The sequence below is a fragment of the Malus domestica genome, chromosome 16 (genome assembly GCF_042453785.1).
Source record: "Malus domestica chromosome 16, GDT2T_hap1".
Lineage (NCBI taxonomy): Eukaryota > Viridiplantae > Streptophyta > Magnoliopsida > Rosales > Rosaceae > Malus > Malus domestica.
Window position 1 is genome coordinate 28843964 of NC_091676.1, and position 18362 is coordinate 28862325.

Sequence of the window (18362 nt, forward strand, 5' to 3'; positions counted from 1 at the left end):
GGTTTTATGCAAGTAGATTTTATTAGGTGAGATATAAAGGTGATATAGATTGGTTGTAAGAAATATTTATGTCAAACATTAAAGATATTTGTCTAACATTAAAGCCAATAATAATGCTTCACCAATAACCATCACCCATCAAAATTAAACCAAAACATTATGAAAAACATAAAACTTTTGAATCATAACTTCAAAACTTTTTGTTCTTGGCAAGAACTTCAAGAACATTGAAGAACACCATGAAAACTCATAATAGCTCCATGAATGTTTTCACTCACCAAAACTCAATTTTTCACCACTCAAAAGAGGGCTAATATCCTAGGGTACTTAGGGGTTCCAAAAGTCACCTTAAAACCATTTTAACAAGACAAACATGAAACCAAAAAATCACCCTTTGGATTTGGCCGAATTTCCCAAAATACATGGCACCAAATTTTAGTTCCAATATTCATGCTTAAATGAAATACATCTACAACATTTGAGATGCTAAATTTTCTAGCAAAATTTATATATTCAAAAGCAAGAACAAAGCTTGTAACATTTACAACATTTAAATCATAAATCATGAAAATCACAAAACCCAAAAGGATTCACCATAAACTAGGTCTAGGCTCTGATACCACTTGAAGGAAAAAATATGTCCTAGCTAAGAACAAGTAAGAACATTTGAATACATATGCAAACTATTAACACTTTAAAGTAGGCAAGCATTCAAAAACAATTCATAAAACCCATGACTTTCAAAGCCTAGTATATGGTGAACCAATAAACTCTTTAACAACATTAAAGAGAAGTAAAGATTTAGAGTTTCTTTACCCTTAAAGTTCATCCTTGTTTACACAAGGGATTCATCCAAGTGGAGGGCCTTCAAGTCACCTCCAAGCTCCTTGGATATTCCTTGTGATTTTCCTCCTTTTAGTGCTCCTTTGCTTCTTTGAGGATTTAAGGATTTGTTCTCCAAAACACCAAAAGTTTGATGTCTCTAAGTCTCTTCACCAAGGATGTATTTTGTGTAGATGATATGGATGACTTAGGGAAGAAGAGATTGCTAGATGTCCCTCCCCTAAGTGGCCGGCCTCTTTAGAGAAAAAGGAGAAAATGTTTCACCCAATTTCTTCAAGAAAACCCTTTTTTTTTTTTTTTGAAAATAAAGCTATAAAGTTGCTTTTATACTTCATTACAAGTGAGTGGCAAACATGTAATTAATCCAAGTTTGCATCATCCACCCTAATGGCCGGCCATATTAATGTTATTGGGCTATTTGCCCATTTTGTTTTAGTTGTCATACAACTTAAACATAATGGGCCTTGTGGACCAAAACGCTTTTGGGCCCCGAAACCCAAAACCAACATATAAGCCCAATAAGAACATTTCGTATAATTAATTAACTAATTAATTAACCTTGACCATTTTTCAATTAAACCATTTAATTTCTTATCCATTTCATTTAATTTCTTCACATACATCCTTACTCGGTGTACGATCCATTAGGTTCCAATTAGCGAGGTAGTGGGCGATTGTTACTCTTAACGATCGATTGTGAATTGAAACCACATTTCAATTCTCCCTTAATGATTAGTGTTTGCTAATCATTAGGGCTTCCACAAACCATGAGTGACACCTAGCAGTATGTCATGGTTACCCAAGCTAAGTAGAAGTGGTTGGAGAACCTATCCAGTTACAACTACAATGCAATACGGTCCTTCTCTATACTTTTAATCACATTGTTTAAGTGATAGTTTGTTTCATGTCTACTATCCAATGTGATACTTATCTATATGATTCCCTTGAATATGATTTGGAACAAACTTCCTAAGTCATATTCATATGCTTTGGCCAAAGACTTTATAATCATATCTTATAGTATTCTCCTTCCACCATGGAAGGTTAGAGATCCCTTGTTGTGCATTCATATGCCTACATGACTAGATAGCTTGACCCCAACAATGCCGTGGACACTCCGATGGAATGCCGTTTACATGATCAAAGGTCAAGGACCTAACCATTAGACATCTATGATGCCTCAGGTCAAAGGACTACTTTGTATATTGCAACTTTCGAGTTCTTACATGACATGTATGTTCGAACTCTCTTTTGATCGTTGTTCAGTGTACTCGATTACTCTTTCGAGCACCTATGTGTTTGTCTTAGTGTCCAACACAAATGACTTGAGACTAGTCATACTCAAGCTTGAGTTGACATAACACATACTAACCTTAGCGGATTGTCAATACCCAATTGGCAATCCTATGGCTAGGAACGTTTTAGGAATGAACATAAGAGAATGGTCTCGATAATCTAACTCACTTAGATCACTTGTCTCTTAGATCAAATACATCCCTAGGATTCCCTTATTGCTTAAACACATGATACAATAAATAGTGATTAACAATAAGCTTTGTCCTTCATTAAACATATAAAAGTTTAATACATTAAGTATTCCAAAAAGCTATTACATCAAATGAGTGGCTTTGTGGGCATACTTCCAACAGTTGGCGATTTGGAGTAGCGCCGCGAGTTGCTGCTACCTCATCGTCGTCATCATGATCATGATGATATGATAACTATATGGCTGAGTCCACCACGACTGCTATGCTCAAAGATCGAAGTGTTGACCAGAGCTTTTACTGACAAATGTCTCTGCCGAGAGTTTCGAGCGGGAGTAGCTACGCAGATAGCTTGTTCTGCGAGGGTGGAAGTTGTGGTGGTGGTTCCTCATGCTATATATTATGGCAGAGTGGGATTAAACAAGAACTAGGCACATAATAATTAAGCACGAAACAACACATTGGGAGCAGAAAAAAGCCATTACAGATTATTGGGTAATGAAGAAAAAGTAAAAGCTAGCTGAAAAGAGGAACTAGAGAGAGAGAAAGACTGTCATTGTCTTTTTTTTTTGTTTTTGAATGTTTGTGAGGTGCAGGTCGCTGCTTGTGCAGCGAAGAGCTTCAGTTCTTGGAAGTGGTGGAGGTGTCAAAGTTGTCCTCCAATCTCTGCTGCAACTCAGAGGAGAAGGAGATGGCGTTGTTGGGGTCGACAGAGCCCCAGTCGGGACCATACGTAGAGGACGCTGGTGGGTCGCACGTGGAGGAGGATGAAAGAGTCCCTAGGTCGAAGGTAGTTCTGTCCGAATTCCAAGATGGTGAAGCCCTGTCCGGGTCGGGTCGGCACCATCGTCTCCACATCAAAGAAGGCTATTTCGAACCGATCCTCGCTCCGACTCGCCATGCTTAGACCTTGACTGATGCCATACACAATCAGCACACCCACCACAAAGCTCTAATGTAACTCGCTGCTCAGCATTTTGGACCAATTTATGGGTGTCCATAGCAAATCTCGGACACCCTTTACTGGAGTTTTCTAATTTTGGTTCTCTGACTCAGGGCGAAGACTTTCTTTTTCATGTTCTGCTACTTCCATTTCCATGGATGATAATTTTGATTTTCCTTCAAAATTTGAGAACAATAAAACACACCGGTTGATATATCTTGGTTTTCTGAGGTGGGTTTGTCGATTTGGTTCTTGGTTTCTACAGATTCACGGTGGAGGTGAAAATTGAGAGAGAATTGACATAGCTTTTCGTATCGTTTCCCACAGACGGTGATGTGAGAATTACTTGACACACAAATTAAACCCTCTTTTTGACAATTGTAGTATAGATGTAAGTAGGGTATCGTTCTAGGCCGGGGATTAGGAGGATTGCTAATCTATTCTAAATTAATTTAAAAATATTAAACAAGACTCAAGGACACAAAACTAGGCTAAAAACTCTAATAACTCGAAACACACTTAGAATGACTCAAAATAATGAAAACAATCAAATTAGACACTAGGAACTAAAATGGACGGAAATTGAATTAAAAGACTAACAACAATGAACACTAACTAAATAATATAATTTAATAATGGGGGGGGTTTGGTTTTGACGAGAAGTAAATTAAACTTAAATAAATTACAGAATTGACAAAAGCATGAATTAAGGTGAAAGGATAGGTGACGGACTAGCTAGAGGGTTCTTCTCCACACATGACACATATGCAACCTAAATTGATTTTCAGTTATTCTTTCAATAAATTGTGAATGACAATGTTCCAAGTTAATTAGGTCCGCTTAAATTAACTTTTAGATTTCCCTAGATTCATTGGATTGAATGGAATACGCATTACAACCAAATTATTCCTCATCAAAGTCCCTAACTATGGAATACGCATGATAGAGACATTCAACAAAGATCATTAAGTTCAACGGAAATCATAAACATTGACTAGGCATTCATAACTATGGAATACGCATGTTAATCCAGCCTAGAATTCACTTAACACGATTATGGATAACAACCTTCACTACTTGTGAATATAAGTTCATAACGATTAGGTGAAATTCACTTATATTCTAGCATCAAATTCATGCATGTAAATTAAGTATGCATTCTTAATCGACATACAAAAATAAGTTATCAATCAAGCAGTTAAGCAAATTAAATCACAACTGAAGGTAATCAATTCATATTACAAATATATTCATGGCTTTGAATTAACCTCTAGCCAAAATAAAAATTAGTTACACATAATTATCAAATTAAACCAAAAGTAAAACATGGGTTTGAGAAGATAAAACCAAGAAAACTAGAGTGAAGCTCCTTCTCTGTCTCTCTTCTTTCCAGTCAGTCTGCCTCTCCCTACTCTCCCCGTGTCTCTTGCTTCTGCTCTGCGCACTGCGCCAGCCAGTCCGAGTCCCTCTCCGTTTCTGCTCTGCGCACTGCGCCAGCCAGTCCGAGTCCCTCTCCGTTTCTGCTCTGCCTTTTCCGCGCTTGTTCACCCTCTTTTTCTGCCCTCAGTCCTCTCTCTGTCTTCTTACTTCTCTCCCTCTAAGCCCCTTTCAGTTTTATTTTATTTTCTTTATTTTCTCCACCATTCCGTGTCTGCCATGAGTCCTACGCACTGAGCTCCTTGCGCTATTCTTTTCTGCTTGCTGTCAGTCTCCCTTTCCGTCCCAATTGTGGCAGTTTTATATTATTTTCTTTTCAATCCTCCCTTCACTGTATTTTCTTTTATTCTTTCTTTTCGCCATTCATGCTCTCTCCACTGTGCACTGCCCCACTCCCTGCTGTATTATTCTTCTCTGTCAGTCTCTTATTCCCTTATTTTATTCTCCCTTTTGTTTTCCACTCAACCCGTGTGCATGTCTTTCTTCTTTGCCTCTGATTTTATTTTTTTTTCTTTTATTTCTTTTCCTTCCACTCATCTTCATTTCTTGCTTTTTGCTTTGATTATTCATGCATCAATCCATTATTTCTGCTCCCTTGTCTTTTATTTTCTTTTCAGCCCATTTTGTTTGAAATTAATCCTACAACAAAATTAACTGTACATTAACACAATGTAAGGTAAAATCACAATTTTAACACAAAAACATCCAAAGACTTTAGAAATGAATGGTATAAATGCATGAAATATATGAGTGATCAGACGGCGCCAAATGTTGATGCATAAAACCGGAGGTCTTGGAACAACGTAAATCCGACCGTGAATCTGCAAGAAAGTAAAGAACACAAGATGTATCGTGGTTCACCTCAATATTTGGGCTACGTCCACACTGATGTTGATTGTATTTCTTTGTATGAATGTATTGATTACAAGTGTGAGGGGGAGTCCCTCAGAGAAAGAGAGAGTTTGAGAGTGTTTCTCTGTTTGTGAGAGGGTTGCTGGATGTGAGCCCTCTGTTTGGGGATGTGAAGCCTCTTGATTGTGAGGGTGAGGAGTCCCTTTTATAGACTAAGGGCTCCTCCTCTTTAACATAGATCATAGGCTCAATGTCTGGAAGCCCAAGTAACGAGGCCCAATATAATATGGTACCAACTAATCACATATACCAAATTTGATATAACATGTGAACTATTTAAATAGCATAAGGGTGAATATATATGACAACTACCGTATTAAATAGCATGAGAGGGCCTATATAGATCGGAGGCAGATTCTCTACCCTTCCACTTCCCGTGCCCTCCCATGCCCTCCCATGCCCTCCTGTTTTGTGTGGTCATAGTTAAGTCACGTCAATATTTTATATTATTTTTTATAGAGATAATAAGACAAAAATGAATAGTAATATAAAATGTTGACGCGACTTAACTGTGACCACACAAACAGGAGGGTGCAGGAAGTGTGTAGTTACATGTACTTTAGGATCAGTTTGAAGGCAAAAGAAGTGAAAACATGCCATTTTTTGGGTTGACCCTTATTCAAACATGGAAAGAAATTTAATGGCCTATTTTGAAGCCCAAATAAAGAATATAACACGAATCTGGCCTGTTAAAAGACCAGGAACATAATGGAAAAGGAATTGGGATATCTAGCCTGATTTGGAGGTGCCAAATAAGGCAAAAACGTGTAAAATAAAGGCTAAGTTGCTGGGATCACTTTGGAATATCTTGCAACCCATTTAGCATATAAATATTAGGGTTTCAGATCACTTTTTCACAAGGCCCCCTTGGGGTTGCCCAGAGCTCTCTCTCTACTTTTTCTTTAACCTTTCATCCAGAAACAAAACCCTATTTCCCTTCGCCATCCGATGCCACTAAAGAAACTGCGCAGCCGCGCTGTTCTTGGAGAAGTTCAACATCATAATTGCTTCAAGGAGGTTTCTTCTATGAATTTAATTTCACTCATGTTGTTCTTGATATTTATATATTATGTAATCATGTTGTGTAATTAAGTTCATAGCTGAGGATTTCGATGTAGCCTTGCAAAACTATTTTATGTTATTAAGTTAAAGTATTCGATTCATCAATCTGTTTTCTTGTTTCATTCACTGATTTTATAGTTTAATTTGTTTGTTTATCTTAATGTTTCATCACCATTAGGGTTTCTTACAGATTATTTGATCAAGATTATAGTACACATCATGCTTAATCTTGGTAGACATGTGAATGAATGAAGAAACTGTTATGCATACATCCTGCCATGTGATTTCTTTGGTTCTTAATGGATTCATACTTGCTAATTTAAGTTCAACATCACAACTAGGTTGCATATTAGGAGTACTTGATCACAACCACACATCAAATGGATGATCACAAATAAGTAAAACGAACCCTAGTTGCAGATTAGAGAGTTGAATGCGTTTTGACTTAATTTTTATGGAATTGGCTTGTAATGGTGAAACCGATATCCTTAGTTCCATTCCCATTATTTCATAATCATTTTATTATTCATATTTACATTCTCTTGCATTTTAAGTTACTTTACTTCTCAAATCAAAATCCAAACTCAATTTGTTAGTTTCATTGTTTAGTTAGGATTCTCATAAAGCTAGTAATATGTAGAGTTCTAATCAGTCCATATGGTTCGACACCCTTACTTGTGCCATTATACTATCCTTATCTATTTTTATTTTCTTAGTTTGGATTTTTCATTTACAATTTAATTTGTTTTGGTTTCAGGTGGTATAAAAAGATGTATGATGTATGTCCATTATGTGCCAAGACTGGTTATCCTTTTCAGTTCTGCCCAAGGAGGGATGAGTTTCCTACGTTTGTCCGAGAGCACTCACACCGCATGTGTTTCTCTAATCAAGAGCCACTGCAACCATTGTCAAACACATATAGCCCTGCTTGGACGAACTCTAGGCGTTCATCCATCATACCCTAGGCTTCCTGCCACCCTAAACCAACTTCAATTCTTGTTTATCTTGAATTGGCAGCAAATCATCTTCTAAAGGCTTTAAATATGGCACTTGAAAAGATGTAAAACAACATGGAGAATCCAGTAAAAATTTTGAAAAACGTTCAATTAAATTAGAGGATAGAGGAAGAGCTTCAAACACTATGTGCAACACAGTTTCTCTAAGCACATCTATGGGTGACTAATCATGTTTTTATTTGACAAATTTCCCTGGAAAAGGAATTGGTGGAATATATGGCTTGGGATGAATGAAAGGATCTTCATCTTCGTAAAGCTCAGGAATTGAAGTTGGAGGTACCTTGACTTCTTGCCACCCTAGGCGTTCATCCATCATACCCTCCGCGTCTTGCTTAGACATTAAATAAAGCACTTGCTAGGAGGCAACCTAGCTGAGTTTGTGTTCTTTCCTTTTATTTGTGTCTTCTAGTTTTATTTTATTTTCATTCCAAACACTCTGCCTATTTACACTGCATGCATTCCATTCATTTTTAAGCATCGAGGACAATGCTTAGTTTAGGTTTGGGGTGTGGGATTGAAAATTTTCATTCTTTTAGTTTTGGTTAAGTTTACTTTTGCTTACTAACAAAACTACAGTGTAGTCATGAAAAAGTTTCATATCTTATTTTCTTTTACAAAGTTGTTACTCTTGGAATTATAATGGTTAAAGTACCATGCACAAATTCTAGAAGAAGAATAGTGGAGACTACCCTAGGGAGTTCTTTTGAGCCTGTTTATTTTTTTTAGAGGGTTTGAAGTGTTTCTGCTCCTATCTTTTTCTTTCAATTTCACTTTAAATGATCTTATTATTTCTCTTTGATTGAATGCTAAGAATAATCATACATTGCAGATACCATGTGTTTATTATCACCTATGAATGAACTCATTGACACTTAACCACTAAAAGGCCTAATTCCCATCTCATTGCGTGCTCCATTTACCCTTGTTGCAGCCAAACACTTTTAGCGTAGTTCTTTCATCACCCATACCAAACTCTATCAATTTTAGCCCATTACAGCCATACCTTATAGTTTGGGAAATACCAAAGTGATGATGACAAAGATAGATTGAGCTTTAGATCAAGAATGTGGCGTGTACTGAGGTAACATGTGCTGGAATTGCAAAAAAAAAAAAGTTTCAAAAAAAAAAAGAGATGAAAAGAAAAGAAAAAAAACATGATCAAAGAAAATGCAATTTCCAAATCCTTTCACTATCACACATAGGTCCTAGACATCAAGAACAAACAAGTAAGGTCAATTGAAGAGGAGAGCTCGCTGGTTTCACAAGGAAGACACTTTGGTATGTCCCAAGCTCTAGTATTTCCTATCATTTCTTTCATAGCCCATAGCCTAAGCCTTACATTACAACCTTGTGAAAGACCTAGCTGATCTTTGGGGATCTATTCCTAGGTGCTAGTAAGTACATGTTCTATCCATATTCATAGTATTTGATTCATTTCATGAGATATGTTCAAAAATTATGCTGTTATTTCATATTTCATATGTGAGAATTTTTTAATCCCTTTTACATAATTTCACTCACACGTATTTGAGGAGAGACTACACCTTAGGAATTGAGTGAAAATTTGAGTGATATATGTGAGGAATAGAGTTGAGGCGAATTCTATCTTTGGCATTTGAGTATGGTGTCTTTGAAGTCATGAATCATGGAGTAATATCTTTACACTTTACACATGATATGATTCTTTGAAGGGGCAGACTTTTGGTTTGGATGTATGACTAATGTTTCATTGGTTCTTATTAGTTTGTTTCAAGTATTCTTTAACCAATTTGTTTGCAGAGTCTATAGATGTTTGTGGGTGTCATCACTGTAAGCCTTCAGGAGACACAACTCCTCCGACTAGGGACACCTAGAGGTTTAAAGGCTTGTTTCATATGCTCAGTGCAATGGTTTAGCCAGTGAAAGTGGTATAGTTAGATTTTATTGTTTTTGTGTGTTTTTATTTATAGTTTTGCTCGAGGACTCGCAAAAACCAGGTTTGGGGGTATTTGATAACTCATATATTTCATACATTTATACCATCCATTTCTAGCCTTTTTGTGATGTTTTTGAGTTAAACTAGTTGCATTTTACCTTATTTTGTGTTAGTGTGCAATTACATGTACTTTAGGATCAATTTAAAGGCAAAAGAAGTGAAAACATGCCATTTTTGGGGTTGACCCTTATTCAAACGTGAAAAGAAGTTTAATGGCCTGTTTTGAAGCCCAAATAAAGAATACAAGATGAATCTGGCCTCTTAGAAGACCAGGAACAGAATGAAAAAGGAATTGGGATATCTAGCCTGATTTAGAGGTGCCAAATAAGGCAAAAATGTGTAAAATAAAGGTTAAGTTGCTGGGATCAATTTGGAATATCTTGCAGCCCATTTAGCATATAAATACTAGGGTTTTAGATCACTTTTTCACAAGCCCCCCTTGGGGTCGCCTAGAGCTATCTCTCTTCTCTTTCTTTAACCTTTCTTCCAAAAACAAAACCCTATTTCCCTTCGCCATTCGGTGCCACCAAAGAAACTACGCAGCCGCGCTATTCTTGGAGAAGTTCAACATCAGAATTGCTTCAAGGGGGTTTCTTCTATGAATTTAATTTCACTCATGTTGTTTTTGATATTTATATATTCTGTAATCGTGTTGTGTAATTAAGTTCATAGGTGGGGATTTCGATGTAGCCTTGCAAAACTATTCTATGTTATTAAGTTAAAGTATTTGATTTATCAATCTGTTTTCTTGTTTCATTCACTGATTTTATAGTTTAATTTGTTTGTTTATCTTAATGTTTCATCACCATTAGGGTTTCTTACAGATTATTTGATCAAGATTATAGTACACATCATGCTTAATCTTGGTAGACATGTGAATGAATGAAGAAACTGCTATGCATACATCATTCCATGTGATTTATTTGGTTCTTTGAAGTTTTCTTGTTCTTAATGGATTCTTACTTGCTAATCTAAGTTCAACATCACAACTAGGTTGCATATGAGGAGTACTTGATCACAACCACACATCAAATGGATGATTGGAATTGGCTTGTAATGGTGAAATCGGTGTCCCTAGTTCCATTCCCATTGTTTCTGAATCATTCTATTATTCATATTTACATTCTCTTGCATTTTAAGTTACTTTACTTCTCAAATCAAAATCCAAACTCAATTTGTTAGTTTCATTGTTTAGTTAGGATTCCCATAAAGCTAGTAATTTGTAGAGTTGTAATTAGTCCCTGTGGTTCGACACCCTTACTTGTGCCATTATACTATCCTTATATTTGCACTTGAAAGGAACACAAACAGATAGCTGAATGAGGGAGATATGTTGTCAAAATTCGGATCACAATCGGGTCGGGTTGACCTGATATCTACAAAATGGGCCTTTAGAGCTAAGGTTTCTGTTTTGGGAAAGTTTGGGTTCTTTGAAAATTTTGAGGTCCAGTTTCTGTTGATAGCACATGGCAAAAAGGCCGGATGCAAAAAAAGGGAATCACCTTTGCTGCGCTGCACTAGTGTAGTTTTTCGGTGAGGGGCTGAACTAGTGTAGTTTTTCGGTGAGGGGAGGGGCTGAACCTTTGCTCCAGGTGTGTTTTCTGGTGAAGGGAGGCGGCCGCCACTCCTCGCCCTCACGTGGCTTCACCACTGCATATGATATGTCACCAATAAGAAATAAGCATGTTAATCAACATTTAAATAATAATCCAATCATCAATAACAATGTCATAATTTACAAAATTCAATCTAAAAAAATGATTTCCCTAGCATTATCGTAATCAAAATATTAAACACATCCTGGTAGTTGACACTATTCCAAAGAGTTAAACTTTTTCCTTTTGTTTTTGGTGATCTCGATGATCAACTTTGAGATGCTAATTTTGTACGATTGAAGTTATACCATGCGCAAAGGAAAGAGAAAAAGACTAAAGAATCTATCAAACGCACAAAACTCACGGGGGCATATTACAATTATGTATTATTTCCTCCACCCATAGAAATTTAGAAAGTGACAGGAAGGAGCATGTTGCAGTTGTACAAAACAAAACCACCACCATCTAACCACACCATACCATAATTATTGTTGTTCAAAATCTCTCCACTCGTTTCTATTTATTATTATCATATTATATTAATATGTTGAGTCTACGAATTCATTAATATCAAATGAGAAAAATTCATTTGTAAGAAGTCCTCACTCAATGTTTTTACGTTGCGTATTACAACAGAGGTCGACGACATTATAACATCACGTGACGGTATTTAAGTATCTTAAATATTACTAGATCGAAAGATGGAAAATGAGAGCAAATATGAACTTAGTCAGGTCATCACTCAATATCGGTGTTTCGAGTAATATAAATAGTTACCCGATTGGAAATAAAATATAGGAAAGCAAATTAAAGTTTAGCCAAGTCGTCACTTGATTTTATTATGTTACGTGTTATAATAAAGATGAATGATATAATAACATCATATGACAGTGTTTTTAATATTATAAAAAAATTACTCGATCAAAAAAAAAAAATGAAATCATATATAAGTTTAGCCAAATCATCACTCCATGTATGTGTTTTGAGTATTATAATAAATTACTCGATTAAAAGAAGTTGGAAAGAAAACATATTTGAACTTGGCCAATTTAATCAAAGCAGTTATCTTTGCACTCAAATTTGAATCATTTACATGTATTTGGCACCAAATACACATCCGGCTCTCAAAGCTCATATATATATATATATATTTTGTACTATCATCCTATTGTCAGCAGAGGATAAGGATCCTCAATCTCACATTCTATTCGTTTATTATAAATTATGTAGTTTGCTTTTGTTAAGTACTGTTTATATTTATTTAAATAAAAAAAATAATTTTTGATTACACGATGTACAATAAACAGATAAGATATGAGGATTTCTAATCCTCACAAAAAAGATCCGGACACGATCCAAATTCATCAGAAAAAAAGAAAAGAAAAATGAAAGAGAAGGTATTTACTTAACCATTGTTAGTGTTTGGTGGGTTTGACCAGTCTGGTTTGGCAGGCGTTTGGTTCAGTCATACCCTCGCACCCAACACACACCCGCACGCGCACCACTCTGGTTTATAAACCCCCCCTTTCCCTCCTTCCCCGCATTCAGAACTCCTTCGCCCCTCTCCCCAACTACCCCAACCACCAAAACTTCCTGCTAAACTTACTCTGCTGTCACCGGAATCGGGCAACTCCGTTTCTCACACCTCCATTTCCGCCACCGGATTCCGGGCACCAAAACCTCCTTAGCAGCTACAATCAGTTTCTTTGCAGATGGAGTCCTCTTCTAACTCGATGAAAATCTCGCCGTTGGATCTGATGGCGGCGATTATCAAGGGCAAGATGGACCCCGCCGACTTCTCCGGTGCCCAAGTCACCTCAGTCATTCTCGAGAACCGCGAGTTCGTCATGATCTTGACCACCTCCATTGCTGTCCTCATCGGCTGCGTCGTCGTTTTGGTCTTGCGGCGATCCAGTGCCCAGAAGCACCCCGGCGTCATCCAGTCGCCTAGGCCCCTGATCGTGGAGGAGCCGGAGCCGGTGGAGGCTGACAACGGCAGCAAGAAGGTCACCATCTTCTTCGGCACTCAGACTGGCACCGCCGAAGGTTTCGCCAAGGTCAACTTTTACAACAACACTATTTCAATTACAAATTTCAATCAAATATATTTGCTGTTTAGCTCGCTTCGTTGCTTCGATTTTACTTGTTCGATTCGTTGCCTCAATGTTTCTTTTGGTTCAAAAAAATGCAGGCTTTGGCCGAGGAAGCAAAAGCTCGATACGAGAAGGTCACCTTCAAAGTTGTTGATTTGGTATGCTTCGCAAATATGTCGAATTTTTGGTGTATTTTTTGTTCAGTTGTGCTGGAGATCATGAGATTGAATGGAGTTGTGTGTACATGTTAGGACGATTACGCTGCCGATGACGAAGCATATGAGGAGAAGTTGAAGAATGAGAGCTTGGCATTTTTCTTCCTGGCCACGTAAGTTCCGATTTGAACTAGATTTTTTATAATTAAAACAAAAGATGATTTAGTTTGATTTTAGGGTTTCGTAAATGACATGTTTTACTGGTGGTGGATGCAGATATGGTGATGGTGAGCCAACCGACAATGCTGCGAGGTTTTACAAGTGGTTTACAGAGGTAATTTTGATTCTGAAATGTAATTAATGAAAATTTTCAGGTATATTGTTGTGAAATTCGATTTCAGATCGAAATTTGAATGTTTTGTTATAATTTGCAAATTGCGGCGATTGTTATAGGGTGAAGAAAGAGGGGAGTGGCTTAAGAATCTTAACTACGGGGTGTTTGGCCTTGGAAACAGACAGTATGAGCATTTCAATAAGGTTTGCAATGAAATTTTGGCTATAAGTGAAGTCAATATTTATGTCACTCTTCTATCCAAAGCTTGAATTCTAATTGTGCATTATTCTGTTTTCTGTTGCATTGTGTTTGATCTTATTTTTATTGGTGTTAATCAGGTTGCCGTGGTTGTGGATGAGATCCTCGCTGCACAGGGTATGCCTTCATTGCATTTTTTTTGCTTTCATGTTATTTTGGGTATTTAGTTTGTTCCTTTCTGATGAAATCGCATTGGAGTGGGACCATTGCATTCTGAGACGATTCACATTTCTATGATGTTACTTTATTCTCGATCAGATTTGGTTTTTGCACTCTAGCTTATAGTTGTTTACTTATTCATTCTCCAGTTTCTTGTTAACTAACAGGAATGTTACCATTTTCAGGTGGGAAGCGACTTGTTAAAGTGGGTCTTGGAGATGATGATCAGTGCATTGAGGATGACTTCTCTGCATGGTATTGAGAAGTTTGATAGCCATTTGAGTTATTAGCTTTTGATCGTAAGGTTTCATTTGTTATTTATTAAAATCTCATACATTTCTACATTGACTGATGCTCTTCTAGGCGAGAGTTGCTGTGGCCTGAGTTGGATCAGTTGCTTCGAGATGAGGATGATGTAATGTCACCTGTTTCTACACCTTACACTGCTGCTGTGTTGGAGTATCGAGTTGTAATTAAAGATGCTGCAGATGCATCAGTAGATAGTAAGAGCTGGAATAATGCAAATGGTCATGCTGTCATCGATGCCCAACATCCATGCAGGTAACAAAGAAGACACACCTATAAAGGTTCTAAGATCGCAACTTGTTCTACTACCTTCTGGTATCTGTTAATTGATTGGCGATTTACTGCTTCTAGAGCTAATGTGGCTGTGAGAAGGGAACTTCATACTCCTGCATCTGATCGTTCTTGCACCCATCTTGAGTTTGATATTTCTGGCACTGGACTTACGTAAGTTGCTTTTCTGAGGCTTATTATCCTCTTGTTTCTGCGAATTGAAGCTATCTTACGCTTCAAATAATGTGGAAAGTACAATGCCCATTGCTTACCCCTGATGACTAATGCATACCTGTGTGTTTTGTCCTTCTCAGATACGAAACTGGGGATCATGTTGGTGTTTACTGTGAGAATCTTCCTGAAATTGTGGAAGAGGCACTAAGTTTGTTGGGCTTGTCCCCAGAAATATACTTCTCGATACACACTGATAAAGAGGATGGCACACCACTAAGTGGAAGCTCCTTGACACCTCCCTTCCCACCATGCACATTAAAAACAGCACTAACTCGATACGCTGATGTTTTAACTTCTCCGAAAAAGTCTGCCTTGCTCGCTTTAGCAGCACATGCATCTGACCCAACCGAAGCTGATCGATTAAGACATCTTGCATCACCAGCTGGGAAGGTGGTATAATTTGTACTTTGCTACTAACCACCTACTAAGTATCTTTTCTTAATATTACTTCACCAATATGTAATTATTAGATGTTTGTCCGTATGTAACTTTATGTTGTAAACATGTGCAGGATGAATATGCACAATTGGTGGTTGCAAGTCAGAGAAGCCTCCTTGAGGTCATGGCTGAATTTCCATCGGCCAAGCCTCCACTTGGTGTCTTTTTTGCAGCAGTTGCACCAAGATTGCAGCCTAGATACTATTCAATCTCGTCATCCTCAAGGTAAATGTTTCTTTCTTCTTGCTTCTCTCCTCTCACATTGTCTCTTTTCCGCATTTGTAATTCAATTTAAGATACCAAGGGTGTTTCCTTACAACAAAAGGTAAATATCTATTGAAATGGAGGAAATGCTAACCTTTCTTTATCACTTTCTGTGGGTTGAATTTTTGTTTTTATCCTATTTAACATATTTGTGATCAAGTACTTATTACAAATATATTCAACAGGATGGCATCTTCTAGAATTCACGTTACTTGTGCATTAGTATATGAGAAAACACCAGCAGGGAGGATACACAAAGGAGTGTGTTCAACCTGGATGAAGGTAATTTACGTGTTTTCCTTTTGCATTCTCGTTTATTAAGAAGAGCTTGACAATTGTGGTGGACTTGTTTTTGTTTTTAAGTAGTCTTTAATTTAGAAACATGCGTCTTCTTTCTGGGGGTTTATGTATGCTTATTTTATAGCCAATGTTCCTGTTTGTCACTGTTCGTTGATGTTAACTTAGTTGTGTGACTTTTGTTCCCTTTGTATGTATCTTATTATTCCGAATGATGCCAATTTTTTTCTTTAACCCTTTGTAGAATTCCGTTCCTTTGGAGAAGAGTGATGACTGTAGCTGGGCTCCAATTTTTGTTCGGCAGTCCAACTTCAAACTTCCTGCAGATACTAAAGTACCTATTATCATGATTGGTCCTGGAACCGGATTTGCTCCATTCAGGGGTTTCCTGCAGGTATTGATTTGCTAACTACATTTCCACTCACCATGCTTATCCCTCGTTATAAGTTACAGTATCCGAGCAAACTATAAGTTATTATGGATTCACCATTTCAGGAAAGATTGGCTCTTAAAGAAGATGGAGCAGAACTAGGACCCTCCACATTATTCTTTGGATGTAGAAATAGTAAAATGGTAAGTATGCTCTAGAAAGATCTATTTATGGTTCCGGGTGGGTGAGCGTCGGTGCGTGTTGGGTTGCTTGCCTAATTTAATTGTACTATATGATAATTGATATACTCCTAATATTGCAGGATTACATTTATGAAGATGAGCTTAACAACTTTTTAGAAACCAGTGCACTGTCTGAGCTGGTGGTTGCATTCTCACGTCAGGGACCTACCAAGGAATATGTGCAGCACAAAATGATTCAGAAGGTTTGGCACCTTCTCTTGCCTACATACTTTCACAGCTCAACGTTTTTCTTTTGGTTAATTTGAGATCTTAATGACACCGTTTGGTTTGTGTATAGGCCTCAGACGTCTGGAACATGATATCTCAGGGTGGTTATATTTACGTCTGTGGTGATGCTAAGGGCATGGCCAGGGATGTCCACCGGACCCTTCACACAATCGTGCAGGAGCAGGTATGCAGTTGTCACTTACTAAATATGAATGTGACACAAACTAAGACCGCCAACCAGGCGGATACAGGACTCAAATTTTACGCAATACGTGGATGCCTATTCCTGCCGGTAAAATCTATTCCGATCTTGAATGCTAAGACAGTGATTGTTTATTTGATTTCAGGGATGTATGGGCAGCTCCAAAGCAGAGAGCCTGGTGAAAAATCTGCAAATGAACGGAAGGTATCTGCGCGACGTTTGGTAATAGTTCCTCCTCTATCTACCCTTCCCTTCCGATACAGAGTACACAGAGAAGGGAAGCTACAGTAATATCCCTACAAGTTATTTATCTGCCGAGGATCAGTTGGGGATAAACACATTACGTGAGGGATTTTTCGGACGCCTTCCCTTGACAGCCTTGGAAGAACATTGGTTCGTGTTGTGATTATAGCAAGTCGGTTCGGTGATTCTTTTTACCCTACGGTATTACCCAACATGTAGATTTTTTTGTTTGTTTGTGTAATTTATATATAATATAACCGATATATATTAATAATAACTTGGAATTAGTTTTTGTGACTAATTTTCCTTTTCTGAACCAACAAGCAGTGCTTAAAATATCGACGAAAATGTCAATATTTTTGTCTAAATATCCAAACAATCAAGGATCAATATAGAGAAGGTTGTGAAATTCAATTTCACACGATATGGAAGAGATATCGGAAAATTTATGAGCATCGACTATATTTATTAGTTCACTACGGAAATTTTGCTAAACTTATTGGGCCATTGCAGATTTGAACTTTTGAAATTGTTTTAAGAAATGTTTCTTTAATTTTGACTAAATTTAAATGAGTTGAGATACACATCTGAAATTAGAGCTTTCTGGCTTCAAGTTCGCACTTGATCTCTCTATTTTCAAGTCGATCTCGTCCATCTATTTTTATACATATCAATGATTAAACGATTAGTGGGATAAAAACAGATACACATCCCAAAAAGATAGTGGGATAAAGACCTTTTGAGTCTCTTATTTGCTCACAAGATGGACATATTATATAGTATTTAATCATTAATTCTTGATTAATAAATATATAATGATTTGATATGACATTTGTTGATCCACAAAATCAGTGAGGACTTTGGTACAACAAAAAATGTTAAGTTTGTGACCTTCACTAGATTGCTCCGGTCACTAGTGTGAATAAGTATGTAAATGGATAGGGACAGGGAAACAAACACAAGATGTACGTGGTTCACCCTAGGGGTGGGTTCAAAAAACCG

At 37.2% G+C, this 18362-nt stretch overlaps 1 protein-coding gene across 4 annotated transcripts; it reads left to right on the forward strand.

Annotated features, from left to right (window-relative positions):
* Positions 1 to 12757: 12757 nt before the first annotated feature.
* On the forward strand, positions 12758 to 17661 carry LOC103445824 (NADPH--cytochrome P450 reductase). 4 transcript variants are annotated; one of them, XM_008384883.4, is made up of 17 exons: positions 12758 to 13324; positions 13459 to 13518; positions 13612 to 13688; positions 13792 to 13849; positions 13969 to 14052; positions 14188 to 14224; positions 14452 to 14521; positions 14630 to 14827; positions 14924 to 15016; positions 15157 to 15469; positions 15588 to 15739; positions 15964 to 16060; positions 16320 to 16469; positions 16571 to 16648; positions 16768 to 16890; positions 16986 to 17099; positions 17263 to 17661. In XM_008384883.4, exons 1-17 carry the CDS (start codon positions 12980 to 12982, stop codon positions 17341 to 17343), a joined length of 2130 nt encoding a protein of 709 aa, XP_008383105.1. In that variant the 5' UTR covers positions 12758 to 12979; the 3' UTR covers positions 17344 to 17661. The 4 variants fall into 4 exon arrangements, with proteins under 4 accessions (XP_008383105.1, XP_008383106.1, XP_070671074.1 ...); XM_008384884.4 differs by having other exon boundaries at positions 15157 to 15466; XM_070814973.1 differs by lacking the exon at positions 14188 to 14224 and having other exon boundaries at positions 13969 to 14077; positions 14434 to 14521.
* Positions 17662 to 18362: the final 701 nt, after the last annotated feature.

What these genes read in the sequence shown, in the direction of transcription:
- LOC103445824 (XM_070814973.1), top strand. Translation starts at nt 12,980, where the DNA reads ATGGAGTCCTCTTCTAACTCGATGAAAATCTCGCCGTTGGATCTGATG. An exon ending in GATGCCCAACATCCATGCAG is followed by an intron (nt 14,828 to 14,923) that starts GTAACAAAGAAG and finishes TACTGCTTCTAG; the next exon opens with AGCTAATGTGGCTGTGAGAA. An exon ending in ACACAATCGTGCAGGAGCAG is followed by an intron (nt 17,100 to 17,262) that starts GTATGCAGTTGT and finishes ATTTGATTTCAG; the next exon opens with GGATGTATGGGCAGCTCCAA.